The 22,629-nt window shown below is 50.4% G+C and overlaps 1 protein-coding gene across 2 annotated transcripts in view; it reads left to right on the top strand.

Moving 5' to 3' along the window:
- Window positions 1-18,616, top strand: part of Fgd3 (FYVE, RhoGEF and PH domain containing 3) — a 52,797-nt gene extending 34,181 nt beyond the window's left edge. For both annotated transcript variants that reach the window (XM_057787490.1, XM_057787491.1), the window contains 11 exons: window positions 132-190; window positions 1,395-1,541; window positions 2,806-2,898; window positions 4,149-4,228; window positions 6,294-6,324; window positions 6,923-7,030; window positions 8,672-8,734; window positions 13,152-13,274; window positions 15,480-15,620; window positions 16,964-17,095; window positions 17,696-18,616. In XM_057787490.1, coding sequence (XP_057643473.1) covers window positions 132-190; window positions 1,395-1,541; window positions 2,806-2,898; window positions 4,149-4,228; window positions 6,294-6,324; window positions 6,923-7,030; window positions 8,672-8,734; window positions 13,152-13,274; window positions 15,480-15,620; window positions 16,964-17,095; window positions 17,696-17,947 — 1,229 coding nt within the window. In that variant the 3' untranslated portion in view covers window positions 17,948-18,616. The remainder of the gene's footprint in view (window positions 1-131; window positions 191-1,394; window positions 1,542-2,805; window positions 2,899-4,148; window positions 4,229-6,293; window positions 6,325-6,922; window positions 7,031-8,671; window positions 8,735-13,151; window positions 13,275-15,479; window positions 15,621-16,963; window positions 17,096-17,695) is intronic.
- Window positions 18,617-22,629: the final 4,013 nt, after the last annotated feature.

The raw sequence follows: 22,629 nt of genomic DNA, 5'->3' as shown, positions 1-22,629 counted from the left end.
TGGGCACCCCGAGCAAGGAACGGGAACAAATCTTCCCACTGGAAGCCACACCTCCATTTCAATGTCAGCCTCTCCAGTAAGAACTTGTAGCGTTACCACGTGCCTAGTCTCAATCAGTTCTCCCCATTCAGGGTCGCTGGAGCTCATCTCTACAGCTGCCGACCACTCCAACGCTGCCATCAGGAAGATGGTGAGTGCAGTCTGCTGCAGGGAAGCAAAGCTATGCAGGAAGGGTCGGGGGCAGGGAGGACCTTTACCCCATTCTAGGTGGGCCCCATCAGTGAACACATGTGTATCCTGTCTCCCCAGGATACGCCAGGTGCACATCCCAGTACCCCCTGGTAATACCAAGTGCAGGTTCAGCCTCTTTCTGTACAAAACAAGAAGGCATATACCCTTTGTCTTAGGGTTTCTATTGCTGTGAAGAGATGCCATGACCACAGTAACTCTTATAAGCAAAACATTAACTGGGGTGGCTCGCTTACCATTTCAGAGGTTTAGTCCATTACTATCACAGCGGGGAGCATGGCAGCATGCAGACAAAACGTGGTACTAGCTACATCTTGATCAGAAGGCAATGGGAAGTAGTCTCAGTGTCAATAATGAGCAGAGTGTGAGCAAAAAGAGACCTCAAAACCCGCCTCCACAGTGATACACTTCCTCCAACAAGGCCACACCTCCTATTACTGCCTCTTCCTGTGAGCTTAATGGGAGGCGTTATATTCTTTGTACCACACCTACCTTCCCAATACAAGCCAGGACACGCCGTGGCTACACCTATATATACTACTCCTCTACATACCTACCAGCTCCTGCAAGGCCATGAGTTCTTCCCTGCCCTCCAGGGTCCCATGCATCCTGTGTTGTTTGGTCCACCAGCATCTGTGGGATCCACACAAGAAACATAAAGGGCCAGCCTGACCTGCCCACTCTAGGTACACTTGTAATTTCTACAAGTCCAAGGACAGGACACTGCAGCTCCATTCTTCTTTGAGTAGGGCCCATGAACTGTTAACCTTGTCCCCAATGTATCATTGTGCATCATGTCACCCTAACCGGGTCTGGGGAACGCGATATGTGGATTGGCCCAGTCTGGGTCATGGCTATTCAGCTGATCCCTACATGCCTCAGTTTTCTTGTCTGTAACTCGGGATAACAATGCCACTCACCTCGTAGAGCTTGCAGAAGTTTGTGATTCTCCGAATGACGGGTTTCTAGTCACCTTTATTATTCAGCTCAAACGTCACCCTGTGTTTCTTTCCCTTCTCACGGGTGGTCATTTCATTGCTATGTCGGACTCTGGATGACAGTTGCAGAGCATGGCTCTGCTCACCTCTGGGTCCGAATCAGCCTGTGCGACCTTGCAGCTGCCACAACTTCCTGTCCCCTTGCAGGAGAAAATGCACAAACTCCTGGAGGTGTATGAACAGCTGGGCGGGGAAGAGGACATCGTCAACCCAGCCAATGAGCTGATCAAGGAGGGTAACATCCAGAAACTGTCAGCCAAGAACGGCACCGCTCAGGACCGACACCTCTTCTTGGTGAGCCAGGCTGCCACCCCAGCCACAGAACTCCCCATCTGCCTTCTCAGACGCTAGCAAGACTCAGAATCAGAAGCCCAAGGAGGAGGTTCTTCCATGGCCTCCCCGATAGTTGGCTGGGCTGTCTCTTGTCAATGACTCTGCCCTGGTTTCCACAAGCATCTAGTATTGATGTCCCTTATATCCAGCATTTCTGTTTTCTTTGATCTACCTCTGTTACAATTAAAGAGTCTCCAGAAACCAGAAATAAAAGGAATTGTAGCCAAACATCAAGATCCCAACTGTCCCCAGAACCTAATTCTGGTTTATAGGGAGGGGGAAAGACAGGAAGGAATCACAGTGAGGGCTCTCCTCGAGCACCTGATGTATAGGAAGAGACGTGGTTCTTTTTTCCACTTTTCTATAGCTGCTTCTCTTCCCCTACCTCTGCTTCCTCTTCTCTTTCCTCTTCTTTCTTCTTTCTTCTTCCCAAGGCCTCACATTTGCTAGGCACACACCCTATCACACTGCCTCGTACCCATAGTCCTTCATCTATTCTTAAATAAGTAGCTGTGCCTTTGAAATTTTTCCTTTTTTAGCCTAAGGCCTGTGACATATCTAGCCACAGGTTATCAGCTAATAATACTAGATATGGGTTTCATTTTATGGGATGGGCCTTAAATCCAACCAGAAAGTGATTGGTTCCTCCCATGACATTCCTGCCACTATTGTGCCAGTGGGCATGTCTTGCCAGACCAGTTGTTATTGTAGCTCACAGGGTTCATGACTGGCTCCTCTGGTAAAGTGCGTGGCATCTTTCAGTGCTATAGAAGCTATTTAGTAGGAATGAAGCTTCCAGGTCAGTACTACTTGATTTCCCCATGTTCTGTGACTCAAGTATGTGGCATTTTCAGCAGGAAAGCCATCAAGTTCTGGACGGTAACCAGGAGCATTGGCGGTAGCCTGTACTGTGTGGGGGTTTATGGGCCCTCACTGGCCAGCCACTCCAAAGGAAGTAATGCTTTCCTGAAGCTGGGCTTTTTGTTTGTTAGTCTCTGGAATTTAGTGGGGCCATTACTGTCTGTTATAGGCTCAGGATCTGCCTTTTGAATGTTGTGCTTAAAGGCATAGGTGCATCTTTAAATAAACACATGTATAACTTACATATTATATATATATATATATATATATATATATATAACTTTAAGACATTAAAGAAAGCTTATATGGGTCCCCTGTGAGAAGTTCCCTGTGACTGTCTCTCCCCATGGCATCTTTCTTGCAGTTCAACAATGTAATGCTCTACTGTGTACCCAAACTAAGGCTCATGGGCCAGAAGTTCAGTGTACGGGAGAAAATGGACATCTCTGATCTCCAGGTGGGTGGGTCCCTCTTTCCCCGCTTTTGCCCTGGAAGGGGTAAAAACAGGGATGGGAATGCTAGGCTTTGATGACCACTTGTGTGACTCAGGGGTTTCTGAGCCAGCATCTTGGTCCTGGTAGACTAGCCTTGGGTGGGCAGTCTACTGCTCCAAATAATAATTGCTCCAGAAATATTTTCTAATTAAATGACTCTAAGTATCTGAAAAAGCAAAGATTTGATTAAACAACTGCCCATTCCATAGAAATTTCATTGGATCCAGGTTAAGAAATAATTACAAGCAATGACTTTCTACAGAAGAAAAAAATTGCTTCTTCCATGGTTAGAAGAATCCACTTTTGCCATGTCGCTCTATGAGAAATCAGTCCTGGGCTGGAGAAATGGCTCAGTAGTCAAGAGCTCCTGCTGCTCTTTCAGAAGACCCAACTTCATTCCCAGCACCCGAACTGAGTGGCTCACAACTGCCTCTAACTCTAGCTCCAGGGGATCTAGTTTCTCCCTCTGGCCTCCTTGGGCACCTGCACTTTTGTACATAACAGCACACAGACACACACACATAAATAAGTCTTTAAAAAAGCAGCCCTGTTTTAGTGACTTTTATATGTTAATACCATTTTTCAACATGCAGTGAGAAAGCCCGGAGGTTTCTGGTTGGGCCCAGGACTGCATCTCTGTGATCCCTAACCAGCTGACCAAGGTCAGGGACTCTTACAGGGACCAGCCTGAGAGCTGCTGGGAGAAACTGTGCTCTGTGGTTTTGTGCTGATGGAAGAGGGTGAAATCTGAGAGCCCCCAAGGAAACAACACTACTCCTTGGGTGCACTCCTGTAAACCCATAATGCACCTGTCCATGTGGGCTCCAGCACCATCTTAGGGACAGAGTCAAGGATCTTCTAACATTTTTATTCCTCCCACGGAGGTGCAGCTGTGCTGGAGGGGAAAGACTTGGCCAGGGCTGCGGGGAGACAATGGCTCAAGGAGTCCTGATGGACAGGTACATTTGCCAAGCAGCTGGCTATCACAGAGACTGGCCCAGCTCTGGGTGGGCAAGACCAATGACCTGCCATCCCCCTGAGCCTCAGTATTCCCACCTTATAGATCTGAGAGCCCCTGGGGTCACCCCGACACTTCCACAGGGAAACAAATGAAAGAAAAACCTCTGATTCAGAGACCACAGGTCTGGGTTAAGGAACAGCTAAAATGGCAGCTCGCCTTCATTTGCTCTGTTCTGTGTTCTTCTTCCTGCAGGTGCAAGATGTTGCAAAACCAAATGCGGCACGCACATTCATCATAACAGGAAGAAAAAGGTCCCTGGAGCTTCAGACTCGGTATGGCACTAGCAATCTGCAGCTGCACGAACACCTTTGGCCTGAGATTGTAGCAGATGGCTTCTGTTACTGAAGGAGATAACTTTTCAATATGTTCTTATTCACTTGTAGTTCAACACCTTACATAGCTAAGGATGTTTAACAGCAACAATTACGAATTAAGCCTTTTAATTCTAGGCCTGTGTTACTATGATACTAACCATCTCTTAAGTAATGGTCTAGAAAATTCTGCACATCTGTGTATGCATGTGTGTGCACATGCATTTGTGTGTATGTGTGTGTCTGCATTTTTTTTGTTTTGTTTTTTGAGACAGGGTTTCTCAGTAGCTTTGGAGCTTGTCCTGGAACTAGCTCTTGTAGACAAGGCTGGCCTCAAACTCACAGAGATCCGCCTGTCTCTGCCTCCCAAGTGCTGGGATTAAAAGTGAACGCCACCACCACCCAGCGTGTCTGCATTTTTAAATTAAAGATGGATCAGTGGGTAAAGTGCTTGCCACATGGCATGAGGACCTACGTTTAGACACAGCAGTGTGTGTCTGTAATCCCAGTCCTGTGAAGATGGAGACAGGCTAGCTCTTTAGCCACCCTAGTGGATTAATGAGCTTCAAGTTCAGTAAGACGTCCTGTATCAAAAAGTAGGGTGGATGGTGATTGAGGAAGACACACAATACTGACCTCTGTCCTCTACACACATGACCACATGTATACACACAAACACACACAGACACACTCAGGGGTGGCTATAACAAATAGCATGTGTCTTGGTTAGGGTTTCTTTTTTAAAAAAAAAAGATTTACTTATTTTTATTTTGTGTGTATTGGCATTTTGCCTATATGCATGTCTGTGTGAGGGTGTCAGACCTTGGAGTTACAGTTGTGAACTGCCACGTGGATACTGGGAATTGAACTGTGATCCTCTGGAAGAGTAGCTAGTGTTTTTAACCACAGATCCATCATCTCTCTAGCCCCTTGGTTAGAGTTTCTATTGCTATGATAAAACACTATGATTGAGATCAATTTATGGAGAAAAGGGTTTATTTCCCTCACACTCTCAGGTCATATCCACCACTGAAGGAAGTCAGCGCAGGAACTGAAATAGAGGAACCTGCTTACCAGTTTGCTCCCCATGGCTTGCTCACCCTGCTTGCTTATATGACCCCAGGGCCATCTGCAGAGGGGCGGTACCACCCACAGTGTGCTGGATCCTGTCACATCAGTCATTAAAAAAAAAAATGCCCCAAGACTTGCCTACAGGACATCTGATGGAGACACTCTCTCCCCTGACGGTCCTCTTCCTAGTCAGTTTGACAGAACGCTGGACAGAACACCAGTTCTTCATCTTGCTTTTTTCAGTTAATGAGTCAAGATTCATCTGATAATCTCACATATTTTCCCAGAATTGCACAAACCCTGTCAGTATTATCAACTGGCACCAGTGAGATGGCTTAGTGGGTAGAAACACCACTGCCAAGCCTGATGACTTGAGTGTCATCCTTCATGGTGGGACCTGCATGGTAGAAGGAAAAAGCCAATGCCTGCAGGTTGTCCCTAAGCCTCTATAGGTGGCACTAACACCCGTACATATACACAAAAACTTTAAACTGTAATGATATTTTTTCAAAAATCGTCAACAGGGCCCGTTGTTGACAGTCTGAGTCTCATTTCTGCAAACTGTGCCAAGGACAGAGTCCCATACTTGGGCTTTTGTGCACACGTGTTACTGCCTCTGTGAGCTGTGTCTCTGAGGGAGAACTACCGGTCAGCGTGTGGTGTGCCTGCTCTGTCTGGTCACACTGTCCCCCAAGGCCAAGCTTGAGCTCTCGCTGGCTGTGTGTCAGAGATCCAGTCCCATTTCACCTATGACGTGAGAACTTGGTAATCACCTGCTAGGGTCCAGGGTACTGTTGGTCTACAAGGTGAGCTAGCCCCACGGGCCCACGTGTGTCCTGAACACTGAAACTACCTTTCCAGCCTTGAGTCACAGTCACAAGACAGCGAGTGGCTAAGTAGGCACGCAGCGGGTGTCCGTGGATGGACTGATAAAATACTGGTTTTGTGTTCGTAGGACAGAAGAAGAGAAGAAAGAATGGATTCAGGTGAAGCTTCTCAAGTTTGTTCTCTGTCTGTCTCTCCATCCTGTGGATAAAACCTAGAACCTGGGGCCTGCTCGGCAAGGGCTCGGCTGCTAGCTGCAATCGTCAGCTCTTGTGTTTGGGGGATAGGTTTTGTTAAGGGAATGACACTGGCCTCAAACCCTCAAGCCTCCTGCTTTGGGATCCTGAAGGCTAAGATTTCAGACATGCATCACCATGTATGCCTTACATCCTCATGTTATTATAGTATGGCCATTTCATGTTGGACTACATGAGCCAGGTACTCTTTCCTAATGCTAGTACTGCCTGTCCTCATGCTGAAGGGAGGAAGTGGCCATGGGGTGCCTCTCTCTACGCTTTCAGGTACCATAAGCCTTTCATTTACTTGTTTGAGCCCCTTCTCCACAAGTAAGAAACCAAGGCCAGGAGGGGCCTCGGGCTAGGTATGTCTTTCTGGAGCCAGTCTCTTTGGTCATATTGGCTCCAAGGCATGAGTCATCGATGAGGATAACATAGATGACCAAGGGTGCTCTCCGGGGCACCTAGACCATGAGCTCTCAGGGTCCTTCCTGACAGCCCTGTGGCTTTGCTGTGTGTCCAGGTTATTCAGGCCACCGTGGAGAAGCATAAACAGAAGAGTGAGACCTTCAGGGCCTTCAGCAGTGCTTGTAGCCAGGATGAAGAGCCCAGCCTGTCTCCAGACCAGCCTGTGAGTCAGCAGCCTGTCGTCAAGGGGAAGTGGGAAGTCAACTCTTGGCCAGGGAGAGAGGCCTAGGGGTGTTATGCAGACAGCTTGAACTTACATTTCTCTGCTTGCCCTATGCTGCGGAGCACTGCAACGGGCTGGGCCTGCTGCCTTGCACGTTAGCATCTGTGTGGAGGCTGCGCTCCTTAAGTGCTATTTCGTCATCTCCATGCCTTCAGCAAGATAGCCATAAGCAACGAAGAGCCTTATCTTCTTCCTAGAACTGAGCCTCAGAAGCTCAGTGATACCCCCAGGTCACTGCAGTGGTACAAATACCCTCAGGCCACGGTGCCCCTCTTCCACTCCACTTGGAACAGCAAGTGGATGCCTTTTTGTGCTTATGGTTTCTCCCCAGACTCTCCTGCACCCCTGAGGTATCAGCTCCAACCCTTCTGCCAGTAGTACCAGGAGCATATGGTTCCCCATCCCTTGTGGAGTGGCCCCAGGGGTACAATAAGAAGAGGCGATTGAGGCAGGGATGGGGGATGGGCATCCATCCCTCACGTTAGGGTTTCCCCAGAATCAGAGAGCAGACTGGATGCAGAAGATGATTTCTGCCCTGTGGGAGGGCAGCCTTAGAGGCTGCACCAGAGGGTGCAGCAAAAACTCCTGTAGAGAAGTCCTCTGGGACAGTGATGTGCGCCCCTCCCCACCACACACACTCCCCCCACCTTCATGGGCTGCTTTGCTCACACGCACCAGGTACATCTGGAGGGAACATCTGGCCCCTCCTAACTCCTCAGTCTCTACCCACCTCCAGCTGACTGGCTTCCTGCCCTCAGAGGGTCTGCCTTTTCCTTATTATTTGCATCAAATCTGCTCCCATTTTTCCTGGGATTTTGTTTAGTTTAGTTTTTTTTTCTTTTTTTTTTAAGATTTATTTATTATGTATACAACATTCTGCCTGCATGTATGCCCACATGCCAGAGGAGGATGCCAGATCTCATTACAGATGGTTGCTGGGAATCGAACTCAGGACCTCTGGAAGAGCAGCCAGTGCTCTTAACCACTGAGCCATCTCTCCAGCCCCTAGTTTTGTTTTTTTGAGACGGGGTTTTCTCTGTGTAGCTTTGGAGCCTGTCCTGGAATTCTCTCTGTAGACCAGGCTGACCTTGAACTTCTGCCTCCTGAGTGCTAGGATTAAAGGCATGCACCGCCACCTGGCCCTGGATATATTTTTGAGGAAAGGTTAGCGTTCTTAGAAGGACCCTGTGAGCTCCTTGAGGGCAAGTGACTTGGAGACAAAGGGTACAGAGCAGGCTGTTGTTAGTAAGCAGGGCCCGGAGCATTAGAAAGCCTGCAGAGTCTTCATGGACCACAAGGATGGGGAGAGCATCCTCAGGGACCACCTCATCCTTCTATAACGTGTGACTTTTTTCAGTATGAGGATTAGGGTAGGCTAAGTCAGCCTCACCTGCTGACACCCTGGTGCCTTCAGTTCAGGAATGGTGTGGCTCCTGGAGTCCCAGCCTTTATTAGACTGGTTGTCTCACACACACTACCCCTCGATGCACAGAGGTATTAGGTGGAGGAAATGTCTTCTGCCACATGGGGCGTGCCATGTGACTGGAGAACCACTTCACACTGATCTCTCTTCTCTTCCAGATCACGAGTGCCAGCTCCGTGGAAACTACAGGGGTAGCCGACAGTAATGGGGGTCCTGCTGGGGTGAGTGATTGATACCTATAGATTAGCAGGAAAGGGAGATACTGGGGTTGGGGTCAAACCAAGGCATCCTGGAGGGTGAAGATCCAGGAGTCAGCTTGCCTTCTCTGGGCCTGGGTGTGCAGATGTGAGATTGCACCTGAGGCAAGGTACTGGTGACTTAAGTACCAAAGGTGGAGGCCACGGGGAACCTGTCTGTATACATCGCACAACTATGTGTGTCATCTGATCTCTGAATGCTTACAAGCTTGCTGTGTGCAAATTTCACCCTGATAACATGTGCAGTAAAGAAGTGCCAGCTCCCCAGGACAGCAATGTGAAGGACGGGTTTGTCCCTCATACCAGGCAGGTTTCCCGGAAGCTATGGTCACCTCATCTCTCACCCTTTGTGTTCTCAGGGCCAGGAAACTGGGCACATGGACCTATCTACTAGGAACTGATCCCAGGGGGAACTGGGGAGGGTGTCCTTATTTTAATTGGGGATGTGTGATAGGCTAAGGTGCATGCATGCTTGCTGTGGACAGCAACCAAGCCACAGCCTCACTTTGGGGCTTGGCATTCACAAACATCTATGGCAACAGTAGTCGGGGCAATTCTGGGGCACAGTGTCCTTGTAGCCTGCAGTGATGATTCTGCCTAGCGGCTTGCTGGGTCCTGGTGGACTACTGCATTAGGGGAGTGACTGGCGCCATCTGGTAAGGTGTCTCCAGCCCATCCCAGACATGGGCTCTTCTCCCTGGGCCTTTTGACAGTACCATGGGGGTACAGTACCCTGTTTTCTCCTGCACATCTTCTTCCCCTCCCAGTGTTCCTGCTCTTTACCCCCCTTTCTCTTTGTCTCTCATTCTGTCTCTATTTCTCTCTTTCACAGTCTCTGTCTCTCCATGTCTCTTCTATGCTTCTCTCTCCTCTGTCTCCGTCTCCATCTCTCAGTTGCTCATACATAGCCTGGATCTCCTTGCATTGGAGCCCTGAATGGGGCTCAGAACAGCTGGTGACTTGGCCCTGCAGCTCTGAGACTATGACCTTCTTAGGTTATAACTGCTGGGGTTTTGTTCCCCTAAAGACATAGGCTCAGGTCAGTCGGGTGAGCTGCCTTGAAGCAGGCGAGAGACAGACTGTGGGCAGAGCCACGTGGGATAGAGAACAGAGGAGGGCTGGTGTGGCAATGAGTCCAGTGCACAGTGTGCAACCATAGCCTCTCAGGGTGGCCCTGAATGTTGCTGTTCCCCTCCTTGTGACCGCAGCTCTCCCAGGCCCCACAGATATAAGCTCACACTGGTCGTTGGTCAGGAAACCTTGAGAGCACTTGTGAGGTGAGGGAAGGCTGAGACATGATAAGGCCTGCTGAGGAAAGAGCAAGGCGAACCCCAAAATAAAAGGAATGGGACAAGAGGAGGGACCCTTGTTGAAAGGCTGCTGCAGTCTGGCCACTACAGAGCAGAGAGGAACCCCAAGGATGAGCTCTGTTGAAACTGGAAGTCAGGAAGTCTAAATGTGTTGCATGCAGCCAAGGGGGAAACAAACATGTAGATACCCCAGTGTCTTCCTGCACTGGTCTGCCTGTTCCTGCCACCTACTGGCAATGTTCTGGTTCCCGCTGGCTCTGCCAGGTCCCAGATGTTTGTACCCACTATCAGCTCTGCCTACATCCAGGAAGCCCCATGGCTTGTCTCAGGGTTCCTGTTAAATACTTCTCATTCTCATGACACCTAACCTAGTGTCAACCTTCTGAGTTGCTAATATATATGTACGCAATTCATCTATCTATCTATCTATCTATCTATCTATCTATCTATCTATCTATCTATCTATCTAATCTATATCTATATCATCTATGAATGAGGTTGGCCTTACCCAGAGCCTTGCAATCCTGTTAGTCTCTTTCCTGAAGCTTGTGGTTATGTGGCTGTGGCTGCACCACAGTTGAGCTTCCAGAGGGACACACAGTTACCTGGCCAAGCCAGGCTCAGCAGTTCATGAACTCATAGTCTGAAATGCCAGGATGGGTGTCCATGACCATCTCCCTGATGATGCCTTGGGCTCTGTTCCTGCATTGTCCCATCCTCGGCCCTGGGGTCAGCTCGTGGAGCCACTTCTGGTGACCAGCGATGGCTGAGGCATCCAGGCCCAGGAAATCACCAGCTCTTTGTGCAGTCTCTAAGGCTAAGCCCACAGGCTCTGGAAAGGGAACCCTCAGCCTCCAGGAGCTGCAGGCAGGCAGAGGTTCAGGGTGGAGGTAGGGACTGTTTATAGGAACAGTGGTGCCTGCGACTGCTCTGAGGACATTAGTAGTGGGGCTTGCAAGTGAGATATCTCACGGCTGGGGCTCAGTGGGGGTCAGAACCAAGATTAGGGGGATACAGCTGGAAGGAGCTAGAGTTGGCTCCGGTTTGAGGCCCTGGGTAAGTGTTGCTTTCTGCGGCCTTACTGCCTTCTGAGAGAGACGGGGAAGCTCTGAGGTACCTAATACAGGCTGTTCTTGCTAGCTGTTCATGTCCTTTAATTGGGAAGGGACAGATGGGAGCCCAAGAGTCAAGGCCTCAAGCCATACCCAGGGCCTGCCTGATCTCACAGCATGGTCACTGCACTTGCTAGGCACCATGGCCATACTTCGTGCCTGGTCTGTCCCACTTGCTTTTCCTGCTTCTGCCCTAGGACAGTCTTTTACAGGCTCATAACATTCACGCCACAGCAGCCCAGTGTCCACTTCTGATGTCCTTGTCCCCTTTTCTTCACTAAACCAAGCTGAGGCCAGCCCTTCCTTAACAAATGGCCCACAAACAATGGATACCCCAGGAGAGTATGGCCATGGGCTTCTCCCTTGATTCCTCCACTGGGCTGGGCTGGGCTGAGCCGAGCTGAGCTGAGATTTTGGTGAACTCAGGATGGTTCTGAGGCATCTATGGACCTGCACTGAACAGCATGATAGGGTCTACCACAGAGGAAAACTACAAGAAGCTCAAAAGCAAGGTTTCATTTTTAATCAAAAGGGTTTCGACCATTGGTGCCAGACTTTTACTGCTTCTTGGCTTTTTTGGACAGGAAAATAAATCCCTTCAGTGTACTGGGCTTGTGCCCTGTGCCTAGGTGTCTTCCGACACACAGCTTCTGTCAGCCGTCTTTCCTAAGAGAAGCCGAACCCCATCCAGGAAGTTCTGCAAGCACCCTTGCAGAATTCAAAGACTTCCTCATTCTGTTAAAAGTCCAGTTGCCTTAACAGAAATACACACACACACACACACACAATGACAGTCTGAAAGCCCCCTCCAGAGCTCCAGACCTACTGTGAGAGATACACAGCCCCATCTTATCTGCCATCGAAACACTGTCCCTGATTACCCAGAAGTCAATGGCTTCCCCGTGATACTGGAACTGCCTTTTCTCCATAAGACCCCATTCTGTACCTGCCATTAGGCTCCAGACCAGATTTGCCATTAGAAGAATAGAGGGATCAGCCTTAGCTTCAGCTGAGCCAGGAGACCTCCTGTTGGAACAACTTCCAATAGGACCTGGTGTTCTTAGCCTGTGTCTGAGTAGACTGCTGGGTCATTTTGTGACTTGGTCTAGGCAGTCCCGAGAGGAGGCCACAATGGGAAAGTCTTATGTAGGGCTGGGGGCTCCTGAGACTAGGTGAAAGGTACACTTCTGGAGGCAGAAAGACTCAGAGCTCTTGGGAGTGAGGGTTTTGTACGTCAGGTCTGGCATGCCTGCCCTCCACCCACTGGACACAAAGCTTGACAGTGGACCTGAAAACAAAGTACACTGCAGAGGGAGGAAGCCAAGGCCAGCTTCCAACTTTGTCCTTGGAGCAAGGACTCACAAGACAGAAGAAGGCAATGGCTGTGGGAGACACAGTAAGAGGTCAAGTCTGAGCACAGCCTCAGATGGCTTGGTTTCCTCATGTGACCTGCTTCTGCAGGATTGGTACACAGGCGTGTGGAGGCACATGTGTGTTTATGGATGTGTGTCTGTCCCCAAGTGTTCAACACAGACTAGGCATGTGGCAGGGTGAAAGATGACCCTGAGGATCTAGGGGTCACATGATCCCTCTGGGCTGCAGTCAAGGACACCCCAGGCTGTGGCAGCAGGTGCCTGTCCAAACCACTTTCTTCTGCTTTGCCTTGGAGTATTTTTCTCAGACACACCCTACAAAGCCACTGGCCAAGCTGTCTTGACCTCTTGGAACCTTCCTTTGGGCAGTGCATGGTGTGTTGCATGATGCACTGGGGTGGTCCCTGGGATAGGAGCTGGGAAGGGGTGCAGCTGCTTTCGCTCTGCCTATTCCCTTCTGCAGTCGCCACTTTTGCTCTGGGCATGGCCACTTGCAGAATCCTTAGCTAACCCCCCACCCCGACCCACAGTGCGTCATCTTGTGCTCACACTCTGAAGCTGACAATGGCCACTCGTCTTCTTGTAGATTGAGTCCAGAAAGTTGTCCTCTAAAACAAGACGTGACAAAGAGAAGCCTGGATGCAAGAGCTGTGGTGAGACCTTCAACTCCATCACCAAGCGGAGGCATCGCTGCAAGCTGTGTGGAGAGGTGAGCACAGGGCAAGGGCGGGGGAGTGGATTAGACGGAGGCCAGGTTGCTACTCACGGAGTCTTCACAGGTTCTAAGGGTGGGCAGCAGCCACTGTTAGCAGGTGGCATGTGCTTCTTGAGAGTCTTCATGTGCACAGCTGGGGGGCTCCATGAGCCACACGGCAGCCCAGTAAGGCTGCCTCCTCCAGATCCTGTATTACTTTTCTCATTTCTGTGACATGTGATACCTGAGGGAAACCGACTTAATGGAAGAAGGCTTTATTGTAGCTCACAGTCTGGGGGTACACAATCCATTGTTGCGGGGAAGGCATGGCAATCAGGGGTATGAAGTATCTGGGTCATGTTGTATCTGCAAGTCAGGAAGCAGGAAGTGGACAGGAAGTGGGGGTGGGCAATCAAACAGTAGGCCCTACCCCTACTGACTTACTTCCTCTAACAGTGTTTTCTACAATCTTCCAAAACAGCACCAGACACCCAGTGTTCTCACATATGAACCTGTGGGGGGACATTTCACCTTTAAACCAGCACACTGTCCCCTACATATAGATGTGTATCAGTGTGACCCTCTGATGTAGAAGCTGGTTTCTGGGCAGCTCTGATGTATGACAACATTCCTTCCAGCTGGAATACTGCTAGCACTGGAGATTCACTGCCCCAGCTGGGAGTAAAATGTAGCATTTCTGTCCTGTGATAGAGAGGTGACAATGCTATCCTATGTAAGATGTTGAGGAGGCAGGAGAAAGTGGAGGGCTTGACCATGGTGGGAGTGAGCCAATGGTGAGCAAGGTCTGATGGGATCATGCCATAAGGGGCCACCACTGACTGGTGTCTCCCAAATATACCATCTCCAGTCTTCTCCACTCAATCCCAAAGTCCATGCTCTTGGGAATGTGCAGCTGAGTCATTACTTAATACTGAACTTCAAATTATCCTTGAAGAAAGAACTAATGGTTTAAGTATGTTTAGACTTAGATATCCAAGTTGCATCTGGGGGAAGGATTGAAGTGAGGAGAGAAAGAGAAAGAGAGGGAGAAGGAGACTGAGAGAGAGAGGAAGCTATGTATCTCCTAGACTTACTTGAAACTGTTTATTCAAAGGACGTAAAGACTGGTGTTCTCTGATTACACATTTTCATAAAATTGCACCATACTGGCTGGGGTAGAGTAGAGGGAAGAATAAAAGAATGAACTTTTGGATGGATGGATGATAGATAGATAGATAGATAGATAGATAGATAGATAGATAGATAGATGGGCAGGTCATGGGTGTACAGTGGATGGTGCATAGATAAATATCTAAACAATGGGATGGTGGATTGATAGATGGTAGATGGTTGTTCAATGCATAGATAGACAGATATGGATGGGGGTGATGAGTGGGTGGTAAATGCATGATAGAGAGACTGGATGGGTGAATGGATGAATACAAGAGGAATTTGGAGAGCACAGAATAGCCTGCAGGCTGGGGCTCCAGTCCAAGTGCATGGGCTTAAAGACGTCACCAATACCAGGAGGTTCCTAGCAGAGTTGCAGTGTGTTGCAGTGATTGCAACTGAGGTAGGAGCACCTGGAAGACAATTGGAATCTGTGCTCTCTATTAAGAGAGGAATGGGCTGTGCAGTAGAGATCTGTGAGTTCTCTACAGGGCGACTTCCGGGACAGCCAGGGCCATGCAAAGAAGCCCCGTCAAAAAAAAAAAAAAAAAAAAAAAGGAATGGAAGAGGTGTGAGGGTGAGGGCTGCTTTACCCAGGCCTGGGCTGCAGTTGAAGTGAGAAAAGATCCTAGGCTGGCTGGCCAGTGAGCTCCAATTACCTGTCCATCTCTGTTCTCCCAGCACTGGGACTGCAGAGGCGAGTCACTACACCCAGCTTCTACATGGGCCCTGGGGATCTGAACTCAGGTCCTCATGCTTGAACAGGAAACACTTTACCAACTGAGCTATACCCCATGGCTTTGATTTTCTTAATGGTAGTGTCCTGGGTCTTCTTATGTGAGTGGGCCATGTTCTTATACACAGGGTTTCTGAACTCTGGATGGTCCTGGTAAGGCAAGCAGTCCTGGGCACCAAGAGAGACTAAAGTCACTCTCTGCCTTTAGATGTGGCTTCCAGCATCCCAGGTCAAGCTTTGCCTCTCCCTCTACAGGTTTTTCCCCTTCATCTGCTCAAGATGCATGCATGGTCAAGGGCATTCTTCTCTTGCAGGTCATCTGTCGAAAGTGCTCAGAGTTCAAGGCTGAGAACAGTAAGCAGAACCGCGTCTGCCGAGAGTGTTTCCTGGAAGAGCCCTTGGTCCCTGCGAACCCTAGTTCTGAGACTCCCACTGAGCTCAAAGAGAGTGCAGAGGTGGGTGTCCCTGGTTCCTGGGGCCAGGACAGATGAAGGGGACAGCCCAATGTGGTCCACAGGTCTGGAATCAGGGAAAGATACTTGGAGCGTGTGTGTGTCTGAAGACTTCTCAGGACTAGTCAGGTCTAGAGCTTGGGAACCACTTGTAACCTAGGAGTTAGATGGAAACGTGTCAGCTCCACTTTGGGCCTGACTGGAGGTGCAGCATCAAATGGCCCCCAATTCTAGGCATTGAGGTTCATGGAGCCCCTCCTTCAGCTTGGGGCAGGCGGAACCCCAGATGTGCGTGTGCATGCTAGTGGTTAATGATGGGGTAGGGTTAGGGTTGGGGGTGTCAGCCCCTCTCCATTACCACCTCTTCTTCCTGAGTGTGGCCGCTACTTTTCCAGCCTTCTTTCTTTAAAGAACCAGTCCCTTTTATGGAGTAGCAGGACATCCCTGAAAAGGAAGCCTCTGTTTTCCAGGAAAACCACATTCTCCTATGTCCCCACTTGATTAGGTGCTGTTGTGGTCTCCTGGGAGTTCTCTCAGATGTCAGTCTCCCTCCCAAAGATGGTGTGGGATGGTCCAAGAGGGTTAGGGTCAGCAACTGTCAAAGCTCCTAACACCCTGGCTGGTAAATCTAACTGGGAAGTCAAGGACAAAAGGCTGTTAAGGACTGAGGCTGCAGTGGCCTTGACGGTGAGGCTCTGGCCCCATCTACTGATATGCCTGCATTCTGCACTCTCCATGTGGAGATGCATTCTGGGAGTCCTGAGGATGTGGTCTAAGACCTTGGAGGGGCACTGAGTCTTGGGAGAACCGTTTCCCAGCAAGAGGTATCGAAATCATGTTCATGTGGCCCAAGTGTCTTGTTTCCGTGATAGCACTGCAACACGTCAGAAGGGAAGCAGGGTCTACAGGAGGCGTAGGTGAGGTGTGTGTGTGTACACATATGTGCTGTGGAAAGTGTGTGTGTGTGTGTGTGGTGAGTGGAAGGTGGAAGGTATAATGTATGTGGTCCCTTCACCTCGTGACCCACACTCTTGTACCTACTATTGAATTTATAAACACACAGTACCATAACTGGCTTCCCCTTGATACTTCAATGTCTTAACCTGGAATGGTCTCATTCTCCCAAGAGTGCCCAGCTCCAAACACTACTTGAGACCACATGACCTCCCACTGGCCTCCAGTGACCCTTAGACCCATATAAAGCTGGCCCCAACCTATATCCAGGCCTTAGCTATATCTCTGTGATCATTTCCTTCCATGGGCCCTGGGCCAGCCCAGGCTCCTCAGGTGACAGAGATCACTACAGGTGAGGCTACCCCCAACCCTATTTATTGTTCTGTCTCCAGAAGCCGCCATCTGTGCATCCTCGGCTCTGCAGCACCCTGCGTCTGTCCGACAATGGTACAGCCTGGAGTGACGTGTGGGCAGACATCCGTGAGTCAGATCCCCAGGTTCTGGACCTGCTGGAAGGCAGCCAGGTATGTGTCCCTGTCCCTGTTCATGTCCAGGCCTATGTACTATGAGATGTACTCTGCTACCACAGTGCAGAGCCTCAAGCCTGAAGTGCGCATAGTAGGTCTGGGCCACTTGGACCATTCTAGTCATAGAACCTGGGCCCACACTTCTCCCAATGCCCAGCACAACTCTCTGCTCCCCTCTCATGGAAGACGGGTCCCTGTAATGTCAGAGTGGGAGCCGGATAGTCAAAGGACACGGAGGCTGGACCCTCCTCTCCACACATACTCACTCGTTCACCCCTTCGTTCATTCATACATCTTGGGCAGATGCATCTGGGCACTCTGAGCCTTGCCCGGCTACTCTTAACTCCCGTTGCTAAGTTATAAGAGTTATCCTGCCTCACCTACCCTGGGACAGGGGTTCTGAGGGAAGCCATGGGTCTGGGGAGGATTGCTGAAGCAGAAAAAGCTCCTCCCAGGAACTACCCGAAAGCCTGTCAGGCAGCCTGTCTGCAGTTGTCCTGGTGACCGGCTGCACTATGTGGGCCTGGGCATGGTGGCCTGCTTGTGTGGCCACTGGCATGAGCTGGAGGCCCCACTGACCCCATGTCTCTCCTGCAGGCGGGCAGACTGCTGCATTCCATCTCTCTCTCTGGCTGTACTATAACGGTGCCCGACCCTGAGGAGGGGCTGGAGACAGGATGTGTGTGGAAGCTACATCAGGGCCCACAGACCTGGTGGCTGAGCGCCCCCTCCACAAAGCTGCGGCAGAGTTGGCTGGAAGCTCTGGGCACTGCTGCCTGTGGGGACACAACTGGGGACAGACCTGGTGCCGCGCAGCCCCAAGCCTCAGCAAGCAGTGACACTCCTTGAGCAGAGCCTCCTGCTGGCCTTTCCACTATTCTCTTAGCCTGTGTTCTTTTTGAGTGACCGTAGATGTCACATGAAGCAATGAAGAACTCCTGGGACCACCAAGGATGGACTGATGGCCCAGAGAAGCGTATCAGTGGGCCCAAGATCACTCAACAGGTCTTAGACAAGAGTTGGGCTTCTGGCTCCCGCCCCAGCATTGTGGTCAGCGCAGGGGAGAATGGCCACTACCAACTATCAAATGTCATCTGAGTGGACTGGATGATGATACCAGCCCTCAAAAGGCACAAGGAGGTCAGGTGGGCACTGCCCAGGGGTGAGCATGTCTAACCTGGTGTGATGTCACTCTTGGAAAGGCAGAGATGTCTGTAACCTGGCCTGACTTTTGTCCATCTGTCCGCTGTGTGAGCTGGACCGTGACCTGGGCTCCACTCCTCTGGGCCCCACTTCCACACCCCGTCCTCTCCTGAAGCATTGCTCATCTACCGTTTCTGCTGAGCCCTTGAAGGGGAAGGAGCAAGGAGGGCCTTCTCATCCTACCATTCCCAAACAGCCACACTCAGAGACTGTGGGGAGGCAGGCCCTCACCCCTGTGTGGCAGGTTTATGGGATTTCAGACTGGTCTCTCTGTGGGCAGGTGCCATGCTTGTCAGTATAAATAAATGCTGGCTGTCAGCGGGTGACCTTCAGTATAAATAAATACTGGCCTTCGGCCTAGGGACCTTCAAATCCACTCTTAACAGAATTCCCCTCGAGGCAGGTGACTGGCAGAGGGATGATGGGTGCAGGAGACGAAATGGCATGGACCACACACTTGTCTGGGAGAGTGGTTCTGTATCCCAGCTGCTGTAGGAAGTGGGTGAGCAGCTAAGCCATACGTCAGGATGGGGGTGCTGGCAGTCAAGATGTGGGGATGTGACAAAGGTCGTGGGACTCGGGGTGTTGCCTCTTGAGGAGCAGGAAATTCAGAAAACAATGATGGGGTTTTGGTCCTTCAGGATTCCAGCCCTCTAGTATCAGCACAGCCCTGTGCGGAGACGACTGGGCAGGCAGAAGGCAACCACCTGTGGGTGAGGGGATAATGGGTGCTGGTTCTAGGTAGCATTGGAAAGCACCGATGAGGTGGGGCCTCCAGTGAGATGGGGCCCCGGGTAAGGTAGGATGGGGTAAAAGTAAAGCGGGCTGGAGCAGAAGTGAGGTGGGCAGAATACAGGGGTGCAGGCGAGGGTCAGAACACAGCTGGGCTGGGCATGGGCTGCCTGAGGATTGCTGCAAACAGCCTTGGACTCGCCATGCTGAGCTGAAACAGCAAAGCAGACAGAACACTTCCACACTGGGAGGAATGAGGCTACTCAAGGCAGGGAAGTCCTTTGTCACCCAGTTCCGGATGGGGCAGTGGTGAAGGTGGCCCAGGCGGAACAACAAAGGAAGGAGGTGCTTTCCTTGGCTCGGCACACTACATGGCAGATGCACTAGACAGACACAAGCCCTCAGCCTCTTGCCATCCTCTGCTGCTTCCTCCTGCTTGTAGAAGTTCTGGCCTTTGCATTTCAAGGATGCCAAGTGCCCATCCTCTGAAGAATCAGGGCTTGTATCCTGCCCCCAGGGTGTGGACTCGTCAGCTTGCAGTTTGGGGGCATTAGACAAGAGCACCTTACAGAAGAAAGGATTTGTTTGGCTTGCAGTTTGAGGCTACATTTCATCATGCCGAGGAAAACATGGTAGCAGGAGTGTGGGCTGCATTCCCTCCACAGTCAGAGAGCAGGGCTCCACCCACTTTCTCCTCTTTATTCATCCCAGGCCCCTAAGCCAGGGAATGTTGCTGTTCACATGCAGGGTCTGTTTTCTCTTCTCAATTAAACCTTTCTGGAAACACTCTAATGACATAGCCCAAATGTTGTCATCTTAGTGTTCTGAATCCTACCAGGTTGACAACACCAACCATCACAAAGTCCACCCCTTGTGAAATGCATCGCTTTTAAACCTCAGTATTCCACCCTCGGAGCCTCCTGCTCGTTTTCATAAAGGATTTGCAAACTCTTTCCAATTCCAAATTTTCCCCAAGGTATAAGCACAAAGTTTCTGCTGAGTCTCAGGCAGTCTCTTAACTATGAGGCCCTGTGAAATAAAAAAAAAAAAAATACAAGTTACATTCTTCTAATATGCAGTGGTACAGAATAAGTCCTCCCAGTTCAGAAGTGAGCCCTGGGGCACGGAAAGGAGACTCAAGTTCAGAGCGTTCTCTGCTCTTACAGAGGACCACAGTTCAGTTTCCAGCACCCCATCAGGTAATTCACAGGTTGCCTGTAACATCAGCTCCAGGCGATCCGATGCCCTTTTGGCCCTGTAGGCACCCGCATGCATGTGAAAACATACATGCACACACACACACAACTAAAACAAGTCTTCAAAACAGGGTTAGAGAGGCCACCAAGTAAGACTGAATCAAGGCAAAACTGTAACCCGGCAAGATAAACACCAAATCTTGATCCAGCACATGGCATCATCTAGGCTCCAGCAGCCTTGGGTATCCGCTCCCCTCCACTTCTGCTTCCTGCAGCCCACATAGCCTGTCTTTTCTTCCACCCCATACCTGCTGCTTCTCCTCAAGAGGCTTCTCAGTCCTGGCAGCCTCAGTCTGCAATCTAGGCTCTACCATCACGGTTTCACACGGTAGTCTTTCAAATCTCTTCATTTGAAGAGTATCTGGCCACACCACACCTTGTCTGGCCTCAGCTGCCTTCTAGGACTTTAGTGCCAGCCTCCCAAACGCTGGAACCCTTGTGTCTTGCATGCCCAGCACCAGCACTAAGTTCTGTTTCCGGCTCCAGATGTAGTCTGGCTCCCTTCAACCCCAGGTGTGGCTGCTCGAGTACCAGGGTGGCCTAATCAGAGGAAACGCTCTTGAGGTGATTGTTTGCAAGCAGGAAACCTCAGTGGCACTCACAGGCCAGGCTCCCTCCTCTCAAACAGATTTGCGGATTTGTGGTCTGCAAGCTGGAGCCTTCCATGGTGGGCTCTTCCCCATTGTCCTAGTGATGAGCTGAGGTTTCTCTTTAAGGGTGTTAATGTCTTTAACAATGACAGCTGCTTTCCCAACAAGGCCTCCCTCCCTCCCTCACACTCCTTTGCTCACCAGGCTGCACACTTTTTAATATTTTTCTGCTCCATTTTCTGCGTTGTTTTACTGTAGACTTAGGAGAGCAAACAGTGAGCACACCACAGGCCGAATGCTATCGTTTATTGAAACATCCTCCATCAAACAAATGGGTCTATTACCTTTTAATTCAGCCTCACGCGAGCTTTTGGAACACGGACAGACCAGATCCTTGGCCAGAATAACACACACTGGCTGTGTAGTCCAGTTCCCCAAAGAGTCCTTGATCTTCTCTAAAACCTCATGAGCCAGGCCCTCTCAGTTTCTCCCCTCTTTCTGGTCCTCTGAACTCCTACCAGAAAGCTCTATTTACATGGGGAATCCTAGGCCTCTCTAGTTTGCAGCTCTGAATTCTGAGATTCACTTTCCTCTTGCCAGCTCATTCCAAAGGCCCAAGAACCACATGGGCAGGTTTAACACACCAGTAGCCCTACTACTCCTTGGTACCAGTTTTCTGTATCATTTACCTTTTCATTTGGTCTGAAAAAGCAATTGAAGGAAGGAAGGGGCTGGGGGTGGGGCTCCCAGTGAGAGGGTATGGTCTTTCAGGGTGGGAAGGCAGAGCAGTAGGAGCTTGAGGCAGCTGGTCACATTCTGGTCACATTCTGGTCACATTGCCTCCATCACCAGGCAACAACGAGCAATGAGTGCTTCTGCTTGCTCAGCTCAATTTTTTTTTTTTTTTTAAATTCAGTCCTGTATCCCAAGTTGTGGGATAATAGTGGTATCCTCATTCAGGGTGAGTTAATTCTCTTTGGAAATACCTTCACAGGCAGGCACATGCTTGTCTTCTTGGTGATTATAAATCCATCAAGGTGACAGTTCATGACAACATCAGAAATGGCTTCCACATCCGCGTGCATAGGAGATAGTGTAAAAGGGCGAGAGAGGTGGCTCAGAGGTCATGTTGCTCTTCCAGAGGATCCCAGTTCGATTCCCAACAAATGATTCACAACCACCTGCAGCTCCACTTGGAGGAAATAGTATAAAACCGTGGAGAGGAGGGTCCCACATAGAGGGCAAAAGCCAACTGCTGTGTCAGCACTCAGCCCACCAACCACCTTACCTGGCACACCATCCCCACTATGCCCAGAGCACCGGCTTCATCCTCACCATTTCAAGGAAAAGAGGTCAGTTTGCAGCAGGCTAGGATGGTGCAAACTGAGGCACAGAGAGGGAGTACACCGGCCTGAAGTCACCCAGTGAGTGAGAGGGCCAGCTGGGGTTCACTCCCTGGTCACCCATTCATTCACATACCAGGCACTGCTGCCACCCATCCTGAGTGCCAGTCTCACAGGGGAGTGGGAGTGCTGGATGCCACTTGGGCTTCTGGGATCAGAGGTATTGGATACCACCTGTGGCTCCCGGCCCTGTCACACTTCCACCCTTGTTTCCTCCTGATGACACTATCGTTCCCCCACCCCAAGTCATGCTCAACCTACCAGCCTGCAGAAACAGCTGGCCTCCTGCCACCTCAGGGCCTTTGCACCTGTTGCTTGCTGCCTGTGCTGGGGCATTGGCAGGGCTC

The sequence above is a fragment of the Chionomys nivalis genome, chromosome 13 (genome assembly GCF_950005125.1).
Source record: "Chionomys nivalis chromosome 13, mChiNiv1.1, whole genome shotgun sequence".
Taxonomy (NCBI): Eukaryota; Metazoa; Chordata; class Mammalia; order Rodentia; family Cricetidae; genus Chionomys; species Chionomys nivalis.
This window is presented reverse-complemented; position numbering and strand designations above follow the sequence as displayed.